The 23,982-nt window shown below is 42.3% G+C and overlaps 1 protein-coding gene across 1 annotated transcript in view; it reads left to right on the top strand.

Moving 5' to 3' along the window:
• Positions 1 to 23,982, top strand: part of CNTNAP5 (contactin associated protein family member 5) — a 350,918-nt gene that overhangs the window by 191,353 nt on the left and 135,583 nt on the right. Inside the window, exons 11-12 of the mRNA XM_066577791.1 lie at positions 5,088 to 5,194; positions 11,903 to 12,022. Coding sequence (XP_066433888.1) covers positions 5,088 to 5,194; positions 11,903 to 12,022 — 227 coding nt within the window. The remainder of the gene's footprint in view (positions 1 to 5,087; positions 5,195 to 11,902; positions 12,023 to 23,982) is intronic.

Genomic DNA, 23,982 nt, shown 5'->3' with positions numbered 1-23,982 from the left:
ATATGAGATAGATAGATATGAGATAGATAGATAGATAGATAGATAGATAGATAGATATGAGATAGATAGATGGATGGATAGATAGATAGATAGATAGATAGATAGATATGAGATAGATGATAGATAGATAGAAAGATAGATAGATATGAGATAGATAGATAGATAGATAGACATGAGATGGATAGATATGAGATAGATGCATATGAGATAGATAGATAGATAGATAGATAGATAGATAGATAGATAGATAGATAGATAGATAGATAGATATTAAGTCTTTTTCATCTAGAATCTCACAATGGTTTCTATTCAGTGCTGCTCTCCGTGGTGCTGAAATCATCTCACTACAGCTTGTATGTCCTGCTGAAGACAAATTGTAACATTAGCACAAAACCCCACATTTTAAAAGCATGTTTTATTTTACAAGTGCATGCGGTTTCTAAAATCTGCATGTAGTTTTCTCAAAAAGCATGCATTTTTGATTGCTGTTTTATTTGTTGCAGCTCGCAAATAAATCAAAAACGCAGCGTGTACACAGCCTTTCACTGACTACTGCAGTCTCAGAAATAATCAAATTCCTCCCAAAAGCGCACATTTGCAAATCAAGTGTTTTCTCAAGTACACCTGATGCAACTAAACAAGGGCTTTACTATTTGTTTCAGGTGTGCTTGAGATAAAACAAATCAAATACCTGGACTGACAAGAACGTTGATGATTGGGATGCTTGATTGCATGTGAGAAACATGTCCAAGTCCAGAAAATGGCCCACAAAGTTAAGAGAAGATATAATTGTATTGGACAGACAAGGAAAGGGATACAAAAAGATGGCAAAGGCAGTGAATGTTCCTAGAGATGCATCAGGAAGCAGATTGCAAGTTTAGAGTTAAATGAACTCTGGCAACACTACCTGGACTTGGCAGAAAGGGAAAATTATCACTGTCTGTCAACTGATTCCTGAGGAGGCAAAGAGTCAAAACCTTCAAGTAAGGACATGCAGCAGGATAAGGTGGCAGCACACACTGATGTTTCCATTTACATACTTAACACTGAAGGTCTTCATGCCTGAAATCCAGATGTACACTTCTAATGACCCAAAAGCACAAGAAAAGTTGTCTCTAATATGCTCAATATCATATAAATAAACCATAGAAGTTTGAGGATTCTGTTCCGTGAAGCGATGGAACAAAACTGGAACATTTTGGGTGTATGGATCAGCGGTATGCATGGAGGAGGAAGAATGAAGCATATGCTGAAAATAATCCCCTGCCTACAGTGAAGCATGGCGGAGGTTCGGTGATGCTCTGTTACGGTTTTGCTTCCGCTGGCACTAGAAACCTGCAATGTATGGCGGGAAAGATGGATTCAATCAAATATCAGGAACTCCTAGGAGAAAACATTGTGCCTTCTGCAAGCAACTGAATCTTTGGCATCATTGCAACTTCCAACAGAGCAATGATCCCAAACATACCTCAAAGTCCATCAAGTCTTGGTTTCAGATGTCCTGGCAATCGAGTTGCTTCACTTGAGCCCCATAGAAAATCTTTGGTGGGATGTGAAGAAGGCGACTGCAGGACACAAGCCCAATAATATTGGTGAGCTGAAGGTCATTGCCCATGACAGGCGCACAGGAATGGCTTGATAGGCAGCCTGCTAAGACATTCCTGTGGCCTTTCAGAAGGCTCCCGGCTGCCATGACACCAGCACAGCTCCATGCAATCTCATCACGGAGGGGCCGTGTGGGACCTCCAAACATCGTTTGGGGGATTTAAATGCTGATCAGCCATGCAGGTGATTGCAGCTATTGCTGATGGGTATCCGCTGTCTCTGCAATCTCTCTTCATGCATACCCCAACCCTGCAGGGCGTAACTGTAGGTCCTATAGCAGGAAGGGGTTAAAGACCCTTGTCATGTCATAGGGATTAATTCTGAGTCTGCAGTAGTCATTTAAAGTGGCATTTTGTATGGAATTTGGAGAAACCACTTGTTATATTACTTGGGTTGAGCTATTTAAATTGTTCTTGTTTGATTGTTTTTTTGCAAACAGCTGAACCTATTTTACATTGCGGGTGAACAGTATTGATTGCTAATGTAGAGCCGTCAAGATAACTCAACGTACCGCATTGTAGTCCATTATAGCTAAGCTATCATAATGCATTAAATATCAGGTTTACCTTTGCTTCATCTGTAGATATGTTCTCCTGCATATTACATGGCAGGACACTTGGAGCTAAACTGTTACAATAAAGGAAAGGATGCTGGAAAATAAGGACAAAATAACAGAAAATGATCCAGTAATAGCGCTGACAGAATTAAGCTGCGCTGTTATTTTGGTTGATTTCTTTGTTGTGCCGGATAGCGGATTTAGAAGATTCATTTCAGTAGGATTCTAGATGTTTGATGCTGTGAGCGATATGATGGGTTGGCAATAACGGGACTTGAAGTTCAATTGCTTTCCTGCGGAAGGTGCAAAAAATATATTCTTCTCTGTTCCCTTAGCTCGATTTGGCTACAATCAGAGGAAAATGAAAATTGGCAGTTACACAAATTTCGCGGCAGCACAAATGTGCGGATCAGTGTGATATAACGTATCCTGTTAGGGCCTCTAATAGCACAAATGGAAAGCGGGATCATTTGTGGCTGGCAAAGGAACAGTGTGAATAGGGTTACACGTTGTCTCAGCAAAGAGCAAATATAGGAGGATTTAGCAGGACTATTTTGCATCATTTAACACCCATCTGATATTTAACACTATTCTAATGAGTCACATGACACATTAACTGCATGACTAAATGGTGTTCTACACATAATAGAATCTAATTACACAAAGCCTTGTTTGTAGTCTGTAGCAAGTGCTGAATGAACCGAAACAGTCAATCCTTGTTTCAGGTCGAACCTAAAGTTTGGGCAGTCCGTCTTGGCCAGATCCACTAAAAGGATTCTTCTTTTTGCTCTTCTTTGTCGCTTCTCCTTTTTTTTTCTTTCTTATTCTCTCTTTTTCCTTCTTCTCTCTTCCTTTTTTTCATTCTTTCTTCATTCTTCTTTCTTATTCCTTCTTTATTCTTCTTTCTGTCTAGTTCTTTCTTCTTCTTACTTCTTTCTTCTGTTATACAGGGTTTTTATGGCTATTAGACAGTGTTCTACACCAGTTTTAGGGGTATTGGTGGAGTTCGGGTTCGTTTTGAATTAATTCAGGCCAAACCAAACTTTTTGCCAAAATTCAGCGACCAAACTTTTGAAAAATTTGCTCATCACTTTCTGTAACCACAGAGAAGCATAGTTTTGCACAGAACTTATATACCCAAATGGCAGGGACTTTTGATCAGCACTATTTGGATAAGTGTTTTGCTTTTACAGCAAATCCTATACATAAGTCCCGAGGGGTGGAGAGTGATATAGGCGTAGAGCCCAAGAGTGGGAGGTTAGTGTAATGGGGGCAAACGTCTTTCTCTACAGTGAAACTTTTGGTATAAGCTGGCCGCTGTTCCCTAGTATGATGTAGCGTTATAGTACACTGGCCCCCCAGGGGAAGAGAGTCCAAGGAGTCAGGCAGGGGAACAAGCAACAACTCACATTTATTTAGCATCCCAATGGTGTGATATATATATACTGTATATATATCACACAATATATATATATCATATATATATATATTATATATCATATATATCAATATATATCATACAATATATATATATATATATATATATATATATATATATATATATATATATATATATATATATATATATATATATATATATATATTGTAATAGTGCAGTACACAGAAGGGCCTGTAGAGGGCTGCAGACAGGACTTCTAGAGATAGGGTTTACACCTGGTGGTTGTGGCAGGAAATGGTTGCATTTAAGCCAGTTCCTGTCAAAAGCAAGGGGGGGAGTTACAGCTTGGCAGTGCAGGACAGGCTGCCAGCTGAGGTCCAGTGTAGACCAGTCGGGTCTGTCACCTGGTCAGATGAAGGAAGACGCCCTCCCGACGCCCCAGGAGGGGTTAGTGACAAAACCCTGTGGGTTATGAACCCCAAGCTTTGTGAACTGTATGTATGTTTACGTTGGTTCATCAATAGATGATCAATGGGGTCCACCACTCGGGTTCCCCACCAATCAGCTGATCCTTCATCCACAATCAATGCAGCCAAGACAGATGTTCACATCAGTGGTCAGAGCCAGAAATTTAATAGACGGCTTCACTCCAATTAAAATCAGTGGGAACGATGCTTTCTATTACATGTCAAGCTCTGACCGCAATGAGGAGCTGGGAGCACAATGATTTCAATAGAAGAAGAGCCTTTCTATTACACTTCCAGCTCCAACCCCAATGCGGATTTTTGGCTTGACTGCAATGACAGCGACCAGAGGAGCAGCTGATCAGTGACGATCACTAGTTGCAGATACTGGCTGTTCATATATTGATGACCTATCTGCAGAAGGTCATCAATAGTAAATGCCTGGAATATCCCTTTAAGGACCCAATAATCTATTGTAAATAGTGCATGGTGGGGGCCCTGATTATGTATTGGGGTTCAGAATCGTCAAGTTACATCTCTGCAGCCCCTCAACCTTCAAGTACAGGGCTTGTGCCTTACATACAGTGATCACATATGGTCACATATTCCTCTACCAGAAGCTTTGCATTAATTATTGGTCAAACATTCCAGCTCACAAATGCCGACAAGCCTGTGAAGTTGCACAAACCGACTAATTAAAATGTATATATTCAAGGCAACTTTTTTGTTATGCAAATGTTGATAAAAGCATTCAGCAAGTTCCAGCAGTTTCTCTCTGAGGTTTGATATTTCACTGGCATTAGAAAAAAAATCCATTTGTAATTGAGTCTGAACCGAGTCTCTTTTGTGAGAGTGGTTGACTTTTGTTTAGTAATTTAGCGTATCTGGTTCATCAATTTCGAGAGTATCTACCATTTGAAATTATTGATTTGCTCAGATCTCTTTCAGTCTTTCCACAGCTAATTAACTGTCAACATCATTTGGAAGTCATTTTTACATTCAGATACTCAGCTGCACAGTGACACTCGCAAATCAGACTCTGTGGACTTCTTGTTTCCAATAGATGCCTGCCAAATTACTGCGAACACGGAGGAGAATGTTCTCAGACTTGGAGCACATTTCACTGTGACTGTGGGGACAAGGGCTACGCGGATGCCACTTGCCATAGCTGTAAGTAGTCCTCTACCTCTATATATAGGGATCGGGAGCCAGTATGGATTATGTAACAGTTGGCTATCATTAGTCCCCATCTGTTAATATTCTCAAGCACAGACCTTGGGGAAAAAGGAATTGTGACTTTCACTTGGTCTATTAGAAAGTAAGTGTGGATAAGAATATTCTGTGGATTTGCAACACTTGTAAACCAATAGTTCCCTAAAGCTTTCATAGAAAGTCTGAGGGCAAAACATGCGCAAAGAGGTGTATTTCCTCTGGACTGTGGATACATTGTATCAAGTTGAGGCATGGAAGTGGACAATAATTAGGGAGCATATTTTATCACGGGGCCAACAATTTCTTTAGCATGGTGTTATACAGAAGTAAATACTGAAGGTGAAATTAAATGTTACTTTTGAAAACTTTCCCTTTTTGTTTAGTTTCCACTTTCTTTACCCAACCTGAGCGTCAGAGGAAATTGAGAACAAAACAAAAACAATCATTTAGTAAGATCAATATTAATGCCAAATTATGAACTTTATTATACATCATGGGCTTCATGAAAATGTCATAAAGAATTCCTTCCTTTTCCTTCTTTTCTCTTCCTTAGCTCACCTTCCTTCCTTTTCCTTCTCTCTATATTTTTCCTATTTTATTCATCCCCACGTATTGTAGCAATTTTTGTTTCCTCTCCTTACCTTTTTTTCCTTCTTATGTTTCCTTACTTCTCTGTCAATTTACTTTTTTGTATTTCCCTTCATTCTTTTCCCATTCCTTCCTTCCTCTTTATTGCCCCATTTACTTTTTTCCTATTTCATTTCTTCCTATCTACTGTACCAATTTCTCTTTCCTTCCTTCATTTCTTCACTTTCCTACCTTCCTTTTCATGCCTTCCTTCATTTTCATCCATCTATTTACTTTTTTCCTGTTTCATTTCTTCCTCTCTACTGTACCAATTTCTGTTTCCTTCCTTCCCTTCCCTCCATTTACTTTTTTCTATTTCCTTCCTTCTTACATACTGCACTGATTCTGTTTCCTCTCCTTTTTCTTCACCTCCTTTTATTTTTTATGCTTCCTTTGTCAATTTTTTTTACATATTTTCCTTCCTTCCTTCCTTCCTTCCTCCCTTTCTTCCTCCCTTTCTTCCTCCCTTTCTTCCTTCCTTCCTTCCTTCCTTCCTTCCTTCCTCTTTGTTTCTTCCATTTACCTTATTCCTATTTAATTTCTTCCTATCTGCTACACTAATTTCTGTTTCCCTGCTGCCTTCCTTCCCTCCCTTTCTACCATCCACCATGTTGTTGCTTTCTTTATGTTTTGCCCTACACCCTTCTCATTGAGCATAATGTATAATGTGTTCGCAAACCATAGGAGATGAAACCCGTCTTATTGTTATTCCATGTATACCACTCTATAGGTGTGTCCAGTATGCAGTGTATTATAGAGAGAGGACAATCACACGTACATCCACCTCATAATCCATAGTACATAAATCATCCATTTCCCAGCAGCCCTTGCACATCACACCCTTTCATCAGGCAGCTATAATTGTCATCAGAAAGTAATTATGTTTGTGCGGCCACCTACAGAAAGCAGCTGCAATGCTTCATATCAGAATTGATCATATCTACAGCAGGAATGCTATAAATTAACGACAACTTTCAGAAGGACTAAATATAGAAATGTCGTTCAGCGCTCTTCACCCCCACAGAGTAGCTCCCCAGATAGCGCTCACTGCTAAACAAACACAAGAACTCCAGTCTAAGTGGCACCCAATTATAAGTGATAGTTCATTAAAGCAATGAGAGGACCCTGAGGATGCTGGGAGCTTGTTAGGTGTCGGAGATCTAGAAGCCGCAGGGTGTGAATTTACATCTGAAGAAGTGTTCAGCCATTAATTATGACTGTGACGAGAGCATTAATAACCCGATTATTGGGGAAGGTTCGTCGCTCCATGCTGCAGTGTAGCAGGATAGATCCAGATAAGTCTGAAATAATGATCTTTTTAATAAAGCAGATTACATCTGGCATTACCCGCGACTAAATCAGGTTTTGGTGACAGAATTTCTATTCCATTAAATTTCCTCTTCCTCGCTATATAGAAACTTTAATTTCAGGTGAGGTAATAGAGAAATGTTATACAAGTTGTCTTAAGGTGCATGTAGTGTCTTAGTAGAGCTACAATTCTGCAATGATCCATTTTTTACTATATCGTTATAGGATGAGGGCTCAGCTTCTCTGATACATAGCTCCAAATCCCCTGCTACCCCTTATATAGCTCTAGAGTTACATGAAAACACTGCCTGCCTGCAGTCACCACATAGGGGAGCTCACTGTGCACATATTTATAGACACCACTAGGGGCAGATCCCTAAAGAGTTGTCCACATGTAAAGTATTGACAGCCTCTCCTGAGGACCTGTCTTCAGCAGTAGATCAGAGGGGGGTCTATCACCCAAGGACCCCCGCCGCTAATCAGATGTTCACAGGGCAAGTGTACTCTTGCATAAACCTGATTTCTACAGAAAGCAGACAGCTCCGTTCCAACTGCAATGACCAGGCCTGGTATTGCAAGTCAAGCTCCCACTTATTTCAATAGGAACTTGTCCTGCACTACCAAGTCTGACCACTGCAGTAAGAACGGTGCTATCTGCTTCCTGTAGAAATTGGTACTGTGCACCTGAGTGCTAGACCAGCAGGCAGCTGATCTGTAGGGATCCTGGGTGACAGAACCTGCAAATCTATTATTGATAACCTGTCCTCAGGATAGGCCATCAATACTTTACAACTGGACAAACCCTTTAAACTATTGCAGTTGCAGACAGCACACATCAGACACTAATTCATGTGTGAATAATTTGAAAATTAGTCAATTGAAATAGAATTTCAAACAATTTGAAGCTGTTGGGTTCCCATGCAAAATCTGTAAGAGGGTCCCCAACTATAACATTCCATTTATAGTATTGGCCTCCTAATGAGGAGGTGAGAGACCTTATGGGTCCCCTAAGACTTCAGGCTCCTGCATCTTCTGCACTCATCATAGTTGGCCTGGCAAGTACTGTATGCTTCTAAATCATCGCATGAATCTGAGGAACATAATGAATTAACTGTATTGATATTACCCTGAAAGCCACAAGACGTGTTGCAATAAAGCCCAGCTCGCAGGCTCAAAGTCCTCGATGATGTTTAGCACATTTTCAAGTGTTTGTTCAACAACGGCTGACATTTATTACACCGACTCAAGAAATATTCATCTGCATAGTGATTTTCCATCTCAGCATCCTCAGCTTTGTGCATAAAGTGTCCACAGCTTAATTGCTGAATGCATAATTATTGCTGCGTTAATTAATGTCCAACTTGAAGTGCCATAAAAATATCCTGATAAGTAATATATTTAGTGAGGCTCTAAGCAGAGAACATTCCCGGGATTTTAAAGGCCTTGGAATAAAATGTTCAGCGGTAACTATGCTAATTGTTTCATTATGCTTAAAGACAACAAGATAAGAGGCAAAAAGTGACATCATTACAAGAAACCATACAGAAATAGGTTTCAAGTGCTCTCGTTTTTTGTTTTTTTTTTCTCCTGACAACTTTTTCTTATGAACCCTTTATTACAGACTGATGTAATATGGCTACTAGGATAACCTTCGGTGCTGCAGTTTGTTTTTTCTTGCTTCACAATGACTTTTATTGTGTTAAGATAACCATAGCTTTCAGGGGCGTAACTAAAGGCTCACTGGCTGGGTGCAAAAGTTCAGCTCAGGCCCCTCTCCACCCCAGCTGTACCGGTACCCATACCTAAACTGTGCTGCATACAGCCACAAAACAAATTTACACACCTGATCTGGCCCCTTGGCATAAGCCTTCCAAACATGACTAATTTTCTGGACTATAGAGAAAATGTGTTCATAGCCTCTTAGGCTGCTCATGTTTTTTGTTGCATTTTGAACCACAGTTAAAGACACATTAACAAATTTCATGTGGTTTTTACAAACTGTGTTTTTAAGAAACTGCAGGGGTCCTGTCTCAGGCCTCTCACTAGCAAAAGCCAGACTCCTACTGTACACTGATGATGGGCAATAACCCGGAAACAGCTGTATGTACATGGAGTCTGGCTTTGCTTTTGATTCCCAGTCATTGTAAGAAGACTTGTATAAAAAGTCCCACTTTGACTCGAAGGAATGCTGCCTTTCAATAGGTGGCACTGTGGAGGATTTACTCCATCTCCCTTATTTTAAGAAACTGCACACATTATTAAAAACTGCAGGTGGATTTAAACAATACATGCATCTTTTTCTGAAACCTCATGCAGGTTTTTGATGTGTTTTTAAATTGTGTGTAAAGTGTGTGCAATCATATACAGGAGATACCCAGGTTATACCAGCATAGTCCATATCCCTACATATAGGCTGTATAACTTATACTAGCTGTACATATAGAAGTATATACAGGGGCTATTCAGGTTATACCAGCATGGGCCATATCACTGCATACAGCAAAATGTATAACATATATCAGCTGTACATTTATAATTGTATACAGAAAATACTCAAGTTATACCAGCATGGTCCATATAACTACATACAGGATGTATAACTTATACCAGCTGTATATATATAATTGTATACAGAAGATACCCAGGTTATACCAGCATGCTCCATATCCCTATATACAGGAGATGTATAACTTATACCAGCTGTACATATATAATTATATACAGGAGATACCCAGGTTATACCAGCATGCTCCATATCCCTATATACAGGAGATGTATAACTTATACCAGCTGTACATATATGATTATATACATTAGACACCCAGGTTATACCAGCATGCTCCATGTCACTACAGACAGGAGGTATAGTTTATACCTGTACATATATAAGTATATACAATTGTTGTGCTCTTTTGCCAACTGGGGTCTCATCTAGTTACCAAACCTTTTTTTACAAATTTTCCCCCATTACTGGATGAATGATAACTGATAAATTGCTGCAGATCCGACCACTGAGCCCCCCACCAATCCTGAGAATGGCGGTCCCATTTCCACCATCCTCCTCACTTACAAATGGCTTCTCCCACCCACAGTGACGCCATAACTTGCTCAATTGTCACTCCATCCATTTCAGTGACGCTATGCAAATAACGGAGTGCTTTGTACTCTTCAGCTGTCCCAATGACCTACGCTCCATTCAATATCCTCCTCACTTTGGGGGCTTCAGCTAGGAGAGGGCAAACAGGACCCCTATTTTTGGAATCAGTGGTGGTCCCAGCAGTCACACCCCCACCAATCTATCAATTTTCGCTCATCCAGAGTATTGATGAAAACATTAAAAACGTCCTGTGAAAAGTAGATGTCGGCTAGTTGTTGGAAACACTGACCCCGGTGCTGGATTGTAATCTGCGCCTCCCTCTGATAACTCCTTGAAGTTTTTTGATTTATTCCAACATCACAGCACTACAATTATCTTGCTGGTGGGGCGAGCCGCTCTAAAATGTCCTTGTGGCACCGCCATGAGCCGCGTCCTTGAATAGACATTTTTTAGTTAGAGGGAACCTGTTACTGGTTTTTAGGCCACTTTCCCAATCTATTCTCTCTGGTTGTTTGTCACCCAGGTCCGCCCCTCTATCCCCCTCTGGGTGACATAATAGACATCATCCACTCTACGCTCTAAAGTCTAGCGCTTGCACCATGTAGCCTTCTCCCGGCATATGCACAGTTTAGCTTCTTGATGGGAGAGTTTATCTGCATATATGTGCCAGAAGAAGAGCATGCGAGACTTCAGAGGCGGCTCGAGGGGCGGATCTGGGTTGAAAACAACCAGCGGGAAGAAATTGGTTAACTGGCCTAAAAATCGGTGATGCCAACCGGACCGCTTGCCTTCATTTACATGCAGCACAGGAAATGTTTAAACCTTTATAAGGCCCCCTGCACACTGCAGACCCAGATTCCGCATGCAGAATCCCGCAGAGGAATCTGGTTCTGCCAGCAACGCCATCCGCACGTACCTGTTAGTTTCATTTTCTTCTGTACTGCAGATGATTTGCACGCTCGCCGTTGGACATGCGTAGTGCAGATTTTTTTTTCAACTACTGCTTTTCGCATGTCATCACCTAGCGATGACGCGGAATCCGCGACCTTTACGCAATGTCATTGCGGAAGGACCACAGATTGGACGGCTTCCATTGACTTCAATGGAAGCCGTCCCAAAAAATGCAAGTATGCAGGAAGAATTGATTTCCCATAGCATGCTATGGGCGTTATTTGCTGTGGATCCGCAGTGTGGTCACCCGCCGCAGATTCCACAGCAAGCATCCGTCCGTGGGCACGAGCTCTTACTCAAGTATTCCTTTATCAGCATTCATGGAAAAAGAAGTGAGGGAATGATAGATACCGCACAATGGCGACGCTCCGATTGGTTAACTGGTGACCGGTTCCATTTAAAGTTTCAATGTAGAAAAGCAAAAAAAAAAAAAACATTTTTAATTTATTCACCTGAGAAATTCAAAATCAGCTCCGTCTTCTGTCATATGGGTCTAATTTGGCAAAGCTTCTCTCGATGATCCCATTACCCAGGGATGGGCACCAAGCAGACTGCTGATTTCATTTTCCTATGGGCTCATTTTGTCATGTTGGATCCCTGCAGGCAAAAAAGTTTTCAAAAATTTGCAAATTATTTCTGGAAACTAATGCAAAAGTGACTTTATTTTCTCTTCTCATCCCCAGCATTGTATGAACAGTCCTGCGAGGCCTACAGGCACAAGGGATACCCGTCCGACTACTACTACATCGACTCTGATGGAAGCGGGCCACTTGGACCTTTCCGTGTTTACTGTAACATCACCGGTAAGCAGCGCATCCTGTTCATTCATATTTGATGCCGCCTTAAATATTTCACTATCTCTTCCATATCAAAGGGGGGCTCGAGCTATTTAAAGCAGCAGGGACCTTCATTTAGTCTGATGATCAGTGAGGACAATCTAATCTTGGCTTTTTTCAAATGTTTCTGTCGCTTCTAAATTTTCAGCACCGTCACCTGTGCCTCGCGCGAGCCAGAATGGAGATGGTGTTATCACTGTGCAGACCCGGGCACAGTAGGCAGATGACAGGGCAGCTGGTGATCTCCATTAAATATCAGGAAATATCATAGAAAACACTCAGCCAGAGTCATTGGAAGGAGACGGCAGAATTTATACATAGCAGGAAGCCATTATTGGCAGCGGGGGCGCAGGGGGTCGTTTCTGAGGACTATGGGATCTACTCATGAATAATTCCAAAGCCAATTTGTGGTTCCAGTCATATGTGACAATGTTTTGCTATAAAATGACTTGGGGATGGTGCAGTCATGTTAGAAGATAAAATACTGTGGCACAATGGCAAATGTTCGACCTTCTGGACAGTTCCTATAGCTCTATTCATCGTCTTGCCACATGGCTAGACCGCAGTGAAGACTGACACACAGAAGAAGAGACATGAGTGTAAGTGCTTGTAAGAATAAAGAAGAATTTGTGTCATTCATACCCTGAGGAAAGCAAAGTGGCACACCCCATGAGTCTTATATAATGGCAGCCATTACTGGATAAGGAACCACTAGATCAGTGTTCCCCAGCTCCAGTCCTCACGGACCCCCAACAGGTCATGTTTTCAGGATTTCCTCAGTGTACCACAGGTGATGTAATTATTGTTGGTGCCTCAGACATTGCCACAGGTGTTCCTACTATAGGAGATCCTGAAAACATGACCTGTTGGTGGTCCCTGAGGACTGGAGGTGGGAAACACTGCCCTACATAGATTGTTATCTCTGTACCATATAGGATTGTATTGACCAGTCTGGTATTAGGCTTGGCTTACGATGTGTTTTTGTGTGCACTCTGATGTTCCATTCCAGGATTCCACCAGTAGGGCATATAGCTGTGTCCCACCCCTGAGCAGTGGATATTGTTGTGTCATACCTCTGAGCAGTGGATATTGTTGTGTCACACCCCTGAGCAGTGGATATTTCTTTGTCACACCTCTGAGTAGTGGATATTGCATTGTCACACCTGAGTAGTGGATATTGCTGGGTCACACCCCTGAGCAGTGGATATTGCTATGTCACACCCCTGAGCAGTGGATATTGCTATGTCACACCCCTGAGCAGTGGATATTTCTTTGTCACACCTCTGAGTAGTGGATATTGCATTGTCACACCTGAGTAGTGGATATTGCTGGGTCACACCCCTGAGCAGTGGATATTGCTATGTCACACCCCTGAGCAGTGGATATTGCTATGCCACACCCCTGAGAAGTGTATATTGCTATGTCACAGCCCTGAACAGTGGATATTGCTATGTCACACCCCTGAGTAGTGGATATTGCTGGGTCACACCCCTGAGCAGTAAATATTGCTATGTCACACCCCTGAGCAGTGGATATTGCTATGTCACACCCCTGAGCAGTGGATATTGCTATGCCACACCCCTGAACAGTGGATATTGCTATGCCACACCCCTGAGTAGTGGATATTGCTGTCACACCCCTGAGCAGGGCATATTGCTGTGTTGATGTATTAAAGGAAGATTTAATTTCAGTGTTGACTTGAGTCTAGTGGTGTGACTTATGTTTATTGGTATATATTTTTTTTAATTACGATGGTCAGGAGAGTTCATTGCCGGTGAGCGGCTGACCTATTTGTATTGTGTTCTGGCGAACATATTGGTGTCGTTGTTTGTATAATGCAACAGAGCCTCCTGGATGTGCTATCTCAGTCACTCCTCCAGTGTTATGTCACTGTTGTTTCCCTTGTCTCAGCAGTTTCCCAGATTTTACAGAATGAATTTCACACATAACTGTAATCTCTTGTCTCTTCATTTTCTGCCTGCTCGGGGACTGATTATAGGAGCAGGTATTATATAACATCTACGGTGCTGAGACTTTATGTATAAGCTGCCAAATCAGATCCCCCTGTAAGACTAATACTGTGATAGAAGCAGTAAAACAAATCTACATAATTACTGCTACGGCTGGCGACCGCGGGACATGCTGGGGATTATATAGTAGCGGTGGGGAAGTAGAGACATGTTACTACTTGGTTTTATAGTTATTGCGGGCACGCTCATCAGAACTCCTTCCTTCTGGAACTGGTGCCCTGGGTTGGTCCCTTGGCTACTCTCTCTATAAAGGGGCTACAGATGAGCACACAGTCCCACAATATCCTTACATCATTGATCAATATTGTCAACAACTATGTCGTTTTGTAAATGACGGAACTTTTAATGAAGATATAGTTGACGCCAGGCTTGTACTTGGCGCTGGTAGCTGCCATGGTTGTTTTGCAGCACTGGGTGGTTGAATGAAGCCTGGATGCACAGATGGAGTTTGCATTTGTGTTTTGTTCTTTTATCTCACCAAAAACAATGTTACGCTTCTATGAATGGCAGAAATCAACTTGGCGCCTGGCGACATCTGAGAGATATTACATTGCGAGGCTCAGTCAAGCGTTTCTAACATCAGAACAAAAAAAACATTTGGGCCCATTTATGAACACCAGTTCTGTACAGATCTTAGCTTAGAGTGGAGTAAAAAATATTGCCTGTGTGATGGGTATGTATACTGTATGTAGAGTCTCAGAGATTGGTGGATTGTTTCTAAAGGAGAATTTTGATTGGTTCACCTCTCTTTAAATACTTTTGGCTTCTACAGTGTGGTGCAGTGGATAGCTGTTACACCATATGTTTTATCCAATGCTTCTTGTTCTAGTACCTAGTGCTAATTCAGTCTTCTGTAGTCTGTCCAGTGCAGGGTGGTTTTGCTCTTGAGTAGTCTGTCCAGCCAGTATTTTTGCTCCTTAGATGTCTAGTCCAGTCTGTGTTTTCTCATTTGTGGTTTATATAATCTTTCCTTGTTTGTTTACATAGTAAAATAGTGAGTAAGGATGAAAAAAAATATGTCTTTTCTCATTTTCCAGAAAAAATTCCTTCTCGACTCCAATCTGCCAACCAGAATAATCTCTGGATCACCGACCCTTCTGAAGTAATCAGTGATATACAATGTAATATTGTAACGCCCGTCTAGTACCCGAATTTTATGTAATTCACCATCACCACAAATATAGATCGAGAGTTTCATAGTATCACTGCTCTTACAGTAAAGAACCCCCTTCTATGTTGTAGAGGGCGCCCCCTTGTTACAGCCTTGGGTATTAATAGATGATGGGAGAGATCTCTGTATTGCTCTGATATGCCCTTATTGAGTGCTGATGCCCAAAACTGTACACAATGACCCTTATTTAGGAATGTTGGTGTATATTCTTTTTAGAACTTGACAGTCTAAAATTGCACAAAATTAGCAAAAGTGGCGCACATACCGTATATACCGGCGTATAAGGCGACGGGGCGTATAAGACGACCCCCCAACTGTCACCTTATACGCCGGTATTCAGTGGAGAAAAAAAAAAATTTTATTACTCACCTCCCCCGGCGTTCTATCGCGCTCCGGCAGGATGTCGCTCGCTCCGGCAGGATGTCGCTCGCTCCTCGTCCCCGCCGCAGCATAGCTTTCTGAATGTGGGGCTTGAAATCCCCGCTTCCAGAAAGCTAATACACACGCCGGCAGCCATGACATCATTGAATGGCTGTGATTGGCTAAAGCACACGTGGCTTCAGCCAATCACACTATTCAATGACATCATTGAATGGGTGTGATTGCTAACACGTGCGCCTTCAGCCAATCACAGCCATTCAATGATGTCATTGAATAGTGTGATTGGCTGAAGCCACGTGTGCTTTAGCCAATCACAGCCATTCAATGCTGTCATGGCTGCCGGCGTGTGTATTAGCTTTCTGGAAGCGGGGATTTCAAGCCCCGCATTCAGAAAGCTATGCTGCGGCGGGGACGAGGAGCGAGCGACAGCCTGCCGGAGCGAGCGACATCCTGCCGGAGCGCGACAGAACGCCGTGGGAGGTGAGTAATAAAATTTTTTTTTTTTTTACACTTTTTTTTTTTTGTATTACCGGCGCATAAGACGACCCCCGACTGCAGAGCAGATTTTTCGGGGTTCAAAAGTCGTCTTATACGCCGGTATATACGGTACTTGTACAGTTGGCGTATGTATGCTGCGCCAAAAATAGGAGAGCTGCATAAAAAATGGGCCAATTTCTGTACAGCAGTACTGTATGTGCCAAAATGGGCCAACTTGTATTCCGAAAGATGTTTTGTACCACTAAATATTTTTTTTTTATGTACTTCTGATGATATAAAAAAAATTGTCAACAGTCTAATTATTGATTCAAACACAAAAAATTGGGGCAAAAACATGAGAAAAAACACCTTATTCATGTAGTTCATTTTGCGTTGCAAAATGCATCAATTTCCACATAATACTACTATGTGCCCCAAAACTGAACCCGTTTGTAGTCGGAAATATATTTTGCTTTGTTTTGTACCATCTGCAAATATTGATATTTTACCCACAATCCCCCCACAATGAGAGTAATAAATATATTAAAAAGATAAGGGCCCAATACTGCCCCCTGTAGTACTCCACTAGTAATGTCGTTTTGAAAACTTTGCCTGCGCATCACCACATAAATCTGTCTTGGCGCGCTTCTTAGAGAACTCTATACATTTTCAGGATAAAACGTCACCTATGTCCCTCCTCAGCATACAAACCATCTCCCTGCCAAATGTCATTAAAAAAAAACGCGCTGTGTGCACGGCAGCATATTCGCACCTACAAAAGATAGAACATATGGGTGGCAATGGACGTGGTCATGCGTTTTTTTTTTCGCACGCAATCCATTTTCTTTCCGTGCGGAAAAACGCTTGAATATCCGCTCGTCTGACTGAGGCCTTATAATATTAGTATTAATATGGATATGTACTAGGAGATATATCGGTGTGTTGTGTATATATATATATATGTATATATACTAGGTGACATACTTGTGCATTCTCCAGCGATTTTATGAATAGCGGTCCAGGAATATACAAAGGGGGCCACAAAAATGAGCCGAGCGCCGCACTGTTATGGAAAATTGCATAAGAAAATCTATGTTGTCCAACGCAACCAATCACAGCGCAGCTTTCATTTTGCCTCAGCAGTATAAGAAATAGCAACCAATCACAGCGCAGCTTTTATGTTCCCTCAGTAGTATAAGAAATAGCAACCAATCACAGCACAGCTTTCATGTTACCTCAGCAATATAAGAAATAGCAACCAATCAGAGCGCAGCTTTCATTTTACCTCAGCAATATAAGAAATAGCAACCAATCAGAGCGCAGCTTTCATTTTACCTCAGCAGTATAAGAAATAGCAACCAATCACATTGCAGCTTTCATTTTACCTCAGCAGTATAAGAAGTAGCAACCAATCACAGCGCAGCTTTCATTTTACCTCAGCTGTATAAGAAACAGCAGCCAATCACACCACAGCTTTCATTTTACCTCAGCAGTATAAGAAATAGCAACCAATCACAGTCCAGCTTTCATTTTACCTCAGCAGTATAAGAAATAGCAACCAATCACAGTGCAGCTTTCATTTTACCTCAGCAGTATAAGAAATAGCAACCAATCACAGCGCAGCTTTCATTTTACCTCAGCAGTATAAGAAATAGCAACCAATCACAGTGCAGCTTTCATTTTACCTCAGCAGTATAAGAAATAACAACCAATCACAGCACAGCTTTCATTTTACCTCAGGGGTATAAGAAATTAAAGCTAAGTTGTGATTGGTTGCTATTGGCAACAGAAATTACAGGGGCAGTCGGTGAGTTTTCGATTTTTAATTCCCCCAGTATTTGCCGTCGGATGCTGAAGAACGATCATGCAAAATGTCACTCAAATCGGATTTATATACCACACAAACAAACAGACCGATTTTGCGTTTTCTCTATCAGATTTTGCGCAGGGTGCTGATGAAGACTGCGGGCACAATTTGTGGTTTAGAAAACCCTAGACACCTACTGCGTCCGACGCTGCAGCTGTGGAGGGATGATGGCCGCTTACCTTCGGTGTGACGGGTGATGTTATAACACGCGACCATTTGTCTGACGACTATCACTATAAACTTCAGCCACTGAGTTTGGAGCGGCGCACATTCTGCCTCGGCCTATGACGACTCACACTGCCCCTGGGTAGCTGATGCCCGCGGTATGCGTACCCTTAGGGCAGAGACACATAAGCGTGTTAGCGCACATTATTGCACACGCAAGATCTACATGCGCTATACACACAGAGTAGAACCCGCGGGTTCATTCTCATATGCCAGTTTTGCGCACACAGAAAAAATTAGGATCTGCTCTGTGTTCCTGCATCTTGCAAAGCAAAACGGCCATAGAAGTCTGCGGCAGGTTCGAAAATACGCGAGGGGCAGGGTGTGACACCGCGCAAAATGCAGGAAAAGGAATACAGCCGGCCCTTATTAGGCTCTAATAACCAGTCAACTCCACGGAAAGGGTGCGTCACGCCTGTGAACTGGCCCTGCGTGCGCAAAAATTACAGTGCTGTGTGCAGATATGGGAGTGCAACGCCCCGATTATAGTCCTCGCCAAGCCTCGTTCATGCGGACGTATTTGTGCAAACGCTCGCATGACGCTGCCCTTAGGGCGCCCACCCACTGGCGTTTTTTTACCTGCGTTTTGCGTTTTTCCTGCACAGGCATAGAGATAACATGTGTTCCTGTCCACTGGCGTTTTTTTTGCGTTGCGTTGCGTTTTTTAACATAGGAACTGTCAGTTGCATATGTGTCCTTATTTTTCTCCTAAAGCACCCATGAATGTCAATGGAAATTAACGGAAAAGCCGCGAAAACGCCGCAAAAAACGCCGCGAAAAACGCGCGGAAAACGCAAACGCCAGTGGGTGGGCGCCCTTACACGGCCATATGCAATTCCATTACTGCCTGTGTATTGCACTTTTAGGGCAGTTTCAGATGTCCGAATGCGCAAATACACTTAGCGGTACGGAGCGAAGTTGTGAATGTTTTTTTGCTTTCTTTTGTCCGGTCGTTCATTCACTGCACCATTGCGCAAGAGTTTGAAAAAAAAAATGCGTAAAGATAGGTGCTGCCATATCTACTCCTCACACAATCCTAAAGGGGTTTTCCAGTAAATTAGTGTTGAGAGGTCGGGGCAGAGACTTCCAAATCAATGGGAGCCGTGCCTGCAGTAACCAGCGCCGGCCACTACATGGTAGGTCTGCGGAAAGACTCCCAAATCAATGGGAGCCGTGCCTGCAGCAACCAGCGCCGGCCACTACATGGCAGGTCTGCGCGGAGACGTCTAAATCAATGGGAGCCGTGCCTGCAGTTACCAGCGCCGACCACTACATGGTAGGTCTGCGGAAAGACTCCCAAATCAATGGGAGCCGTGCCTGCAGCAACCAGCGCCGGCCACTACATGGCAGGTCTGCGCGGAGACGTCTAAATCAATGGGAGCCGTGCCTGCAGTTACCAGCGCCGACCACTACATGGTAGGTCTGCGGAAAGACTCCCAAATCAATGGGAGCCGTGCCTGCAGTAACCAGCGCCGGCCACTACATGGTAGGTCTGCGCGGAGACGTCTAAATCAATGGGAGCCGTGCCTGCAGTTACCAGCGCCGACCACTACATGGTAGGTCTGCGGAAAGACTCCCAAATCAATGGGAGCCGTGCCTGCAGTTACCAGCGCCGGCCACTACATAGTAAGTCTGCGGAAAGACTCCCAAATCAATGGGAGCCGTGCCTGCAGTTACCAGCGCCGGCCACTACATGGTAAGTCTGCGGAAAGACTCCCAAATCAATGGGAGCCGTGCCTGCAGTTACCAGCGCCGGCCACTACATGGTAGGTCCACGCAGAGACGTCTAAATCAATGGGAGCCGTGCCTGCAGTAACCAGCGCCGGCCACTACATGGTAGGTCCACGCAGAGACGTCTAAATCAATGGGAGCCGTGCCTGCAGTTACCAGCGCCGGCCACTACATGGTAAGTCTGCGGAAAGACTCCCAAATCAATGGGAGCCGTGCCTGCAGTTACCAGCGCCGGCCACTACATGGTAGGTCCACGCAGAGACGTCTAAATCAATGGGAGCCGTGCCTGCAGTTACCAGCGCCGGCCACTACATGGCAGATCTGCGCAGAGACGTCCAAATCAATGGGAGCCGTGCCTGCAGTTACCAGCGCCGGCCACTACATGGTAGGTCCGCGCAGAGACGTCTAAATCAATGGGAGCCGTGCTCTGTAAGCCCGTATGATATGCGGTAACAAGCAGGCAATCAATTACATTGTGATAGACAGTTCCGCTCACATTAGCTTGCTGGAATTGCGTAATACGCTGGCGCAATAAGGAACACAGCATGTTCTATTTTGGCTCGTATATACGCAACATAGAGCCCATTGTTCTCTATGGGCGCGGATATATATATGCGCTCATATGCAATTTCATTGCGTTTGGGCGGCGGGTATACACATCATCGCTAAGCAGCAGCACGGGAAATATAAACAGCGGTGCAAATGCTATAAAATGCTGCAGAACCGCCGCAGCGTTTTTCGCTTGCGGCTGTGTGAGCCCGGCCTTAGAGAGCATTTTCGGTCTGTGAATTTGCACCAAAATAGGAGGAAATGCGATTTTTTTTTTAAACTCAACCGACAGCAATGTGAAAAATACACTCTGCTGAATACTCCAATGCAAATGATCGGGGTCTATTCTGTCCATATTACGCACGTAAATATCAGCGAGTAATACAAACGTAAATACCCTTGTGACGGGGCGCCCTTCAGCAGTAGATGCCGCATGACGAATATCTTGTTGTTTAGTATCACTGATGGTTGCGGCATCACTAATACGATCAAGTTAAATTCGGCCGCGGACGAGGCAGCGGAGTTATTACGCTCTCTAATTGTATCATCTGCTTGAGTATTACTGCACTCCTCTCGCCTCAGCTCATAATTTACGCTTAATGTAATTTGAGGGTTTTTTCCATTATTAATGTATCTTATCTAACCCTATTTGTGATGATTTTGATTATTTTATGCTAATTAATGTTAATTTCTCATCAAGCCTCTTGAGTTTATCCCTCTCTGCGCGGTTCCTGCGTCTCGTCTCCTGCAGCCATTAACCTTAGACTTGCTTTTCAGTTGTAATCCCGGCTGCTGCATCTTTACTCGTCTTGAGGGTTTTGTAGATGGATGGTGTAAGAACCTCCGGGAAATGCATCTCCTCATAATGATCAGGAGGTTAGAAATGTAAATCGAAGATGAAATCACAAAGCTGCTGAGGAGCATTGATGACGGCTTCATTTAAAAATTAATATCTAGCCGCAGGGAAAGTTTTACAGGTTTTTTGTATATACGGGAAAATCCTTCATGACCCGATCTGGATAGTACATTAAGACAAGTCGCTTCTCTCTGCCGAGAGTAAAAACAGTGTCACTGTGGATAGTCAGTCCTTGAAATGACCTTCATCACCTATTATAACGTGTAATAAAATATCTCTAGGTTAGAGAAAATAGCAGCTATTTCACAGAAACTTCAGTGTGTTCTATGTGAGATAGAGAGATATAAGATAGATGGATAGATAGATAGATAGATAGATAGATAGATAGATAGATAGATAGATAGAGATGGGATAGATAGATAGATAGATAGATAGATAGATAGATAGATAGATAGATAGATATGAGATAGATAGATAGATAGATATGAGATAGATAGATGATAGATAGATAGATAGATAGATAGATAGATAGATAGATAGATAGATAAATAGATAGATATGAGAGAGGTGAATAGATATGAGAGAGAGATATGGGATATATAGATAATTATGAGATAGATAGATAGATAGATAGATAGATAGATAGATAGATAGATAGATAGATTATGAGATAGATAGATAGATAGATAGATATGAGATAGATAGATATGAGATAGATAGATAGATATGAAATAGATAGATAGATATGAGATAGATATTAGATAGATAGATAGAAAGATAGATATGAGATAGATATTAGATATATAGATAGATAGATAGATAGATAGATAGATAGATAGATAGATAGATAGAAAGATATAAGATAGATATGAGATAGGTAGATAGATAGATATGATAGAAGTGAATAGATATGAGAGAGAGATATGGGATATATAGATAATTATGAGATAGATAGCTATGAGATAGATAGATAGATATGAGATAGATAGATATGAGATAGATATTAGATAGATAGATAGATAGAAAGATAGATATGAGATAGATATTAGATAGATAGATAGAAAGATATAAGATAGATATGAGATAGATAGATTGATATGAGATAGATAGATAGATAATTATGAGATAGATAGATAGATAGATGATAGATAGATAGATAGATAGATAGATAGATAGATAGATATGAGATAGATAGATAGATAGATGATAGATAGATAGATAGATAGATAGATAGATAGATAGATAGATAGATAGATAGATATTAGATAGATAGATAGATAGATAGATAGATAGATAGATGATAGATAGATAGATAGATAGATATGAGATAGATAGATAGATAGATGATAGATAGATAGATATGAGATAGATCAATAGATTGTGAAATATTTTCAGGTAATTAATTGCGACACGTTAATCTACATCTTGTACACCAGACTTCTGAATTTGTACATCTTTTTTACACCAGCCTCCGGCACTTTTCTGATGGTGAATGAGTCACCCAGCCCTTAAGATTTGCTATAATTTATGCCAGAAACTTTATGCATAAATTATAGATGAACGCCATGCCAGCTTATAACTGGTGTAGATTTCACTCTGCTGCATAAAGGTGCTGCTATATGTGACAACTGTACTAGGAGCCTTGTGCTTCTTATTACATTTGCATGAAATGCCAGTCCATGCACAAATAGTTTTTCCATATCACAGTACTTTTGTTTACTAGCAATACTACTCCTGACCACATGGAGTGCTGTTATGGAAAACAATGTTTACAAGCAGCAGCAAGCACAGCACTTTCGGTTGGGTATGTGTAGTGCTACTAGTATACCTTGTGCCTCAACCTGGTGGTACGGTAGCAGCATTTAGTGCATCCGTTTACATTGTTGGCCCTGCAGGACACAAATGACACATTATGTTGAGTTTTATATGCTAATTCTCAGAGTTATAGATGACAGTTTAATGTAAATTGCATCTCCGCTTCACTGTCACTAAATGTGAGAAGCAGTTTGTCCTCAGGAGTCCTTAGTAAATAAATCAAAATGTGTCTCAGAAGCGGCAGATTTACATTTCCTTCCCCTCTTACTTGGATCATTTTTATCACTTATTGTTCATTGTCTCCATCTGCAGTCTTCATATCAGCGCAGCGTTTTATTAGCCGCACTCGGGAGCAGCTGCCAGAGCTTTTTGGATTGATTTTTTACATGCATTATTCTGTAACATGGGTCATCCTTCTCACCAAAAGCCCAGATGGCTCTTTAAGACGTAATTGTTTACTTTGTTGCATCTTGAAGCGCCAGAAGTTACACTGTAGCAAGATGTAGTTTCCTCGCTTAACCTCCTCCGCATTCGCAAGAGTAGAATCTGAGAAGCTCAGCAGAGCTATTCATGGAGAAACCGCATGCAGGACCCCTCATAGGCCGGCCTCACACGGACCAGCCGGATTCCGCATGCAGGACCCCTCATAGGCCGGCCTCACACGGACCAGCCGGATTCCGCATGCAGGACCCCTCATAGGCCGGCCTCACACGGACCAGCCGGATTCCGCATGCAGGACCCCTCATAGGCCGGCCTCACACGGACCAGCCGGATTCCGCATGCAGGACCCCTCATAGGCCGGCCTCACACGGACAAGCCGAATTC

The sequence above is a fragment of the Eleutherodactylus coqui genome, chromosome 8, assembly GCF_035609145.1.
Source record: "Eleutherodactylus coqui strain aEleCoq1 chromosome 8, aEleCoq1.hap1, whole genome shotgun sequence".
Taxonomy (NCBI): domain Eukaryota; kingdom Metazoa; phylum Chordata; class Amphibia; order Anura; family Eleutherodactylidae; genus Eleutherodactylus; species Eleutherodactylus coqui.
The sequence above is the reverse complement of the archived record's forward strand: the minus strand, read 5'-3'. Positions and strand labels throughout refer to the sequence as shown.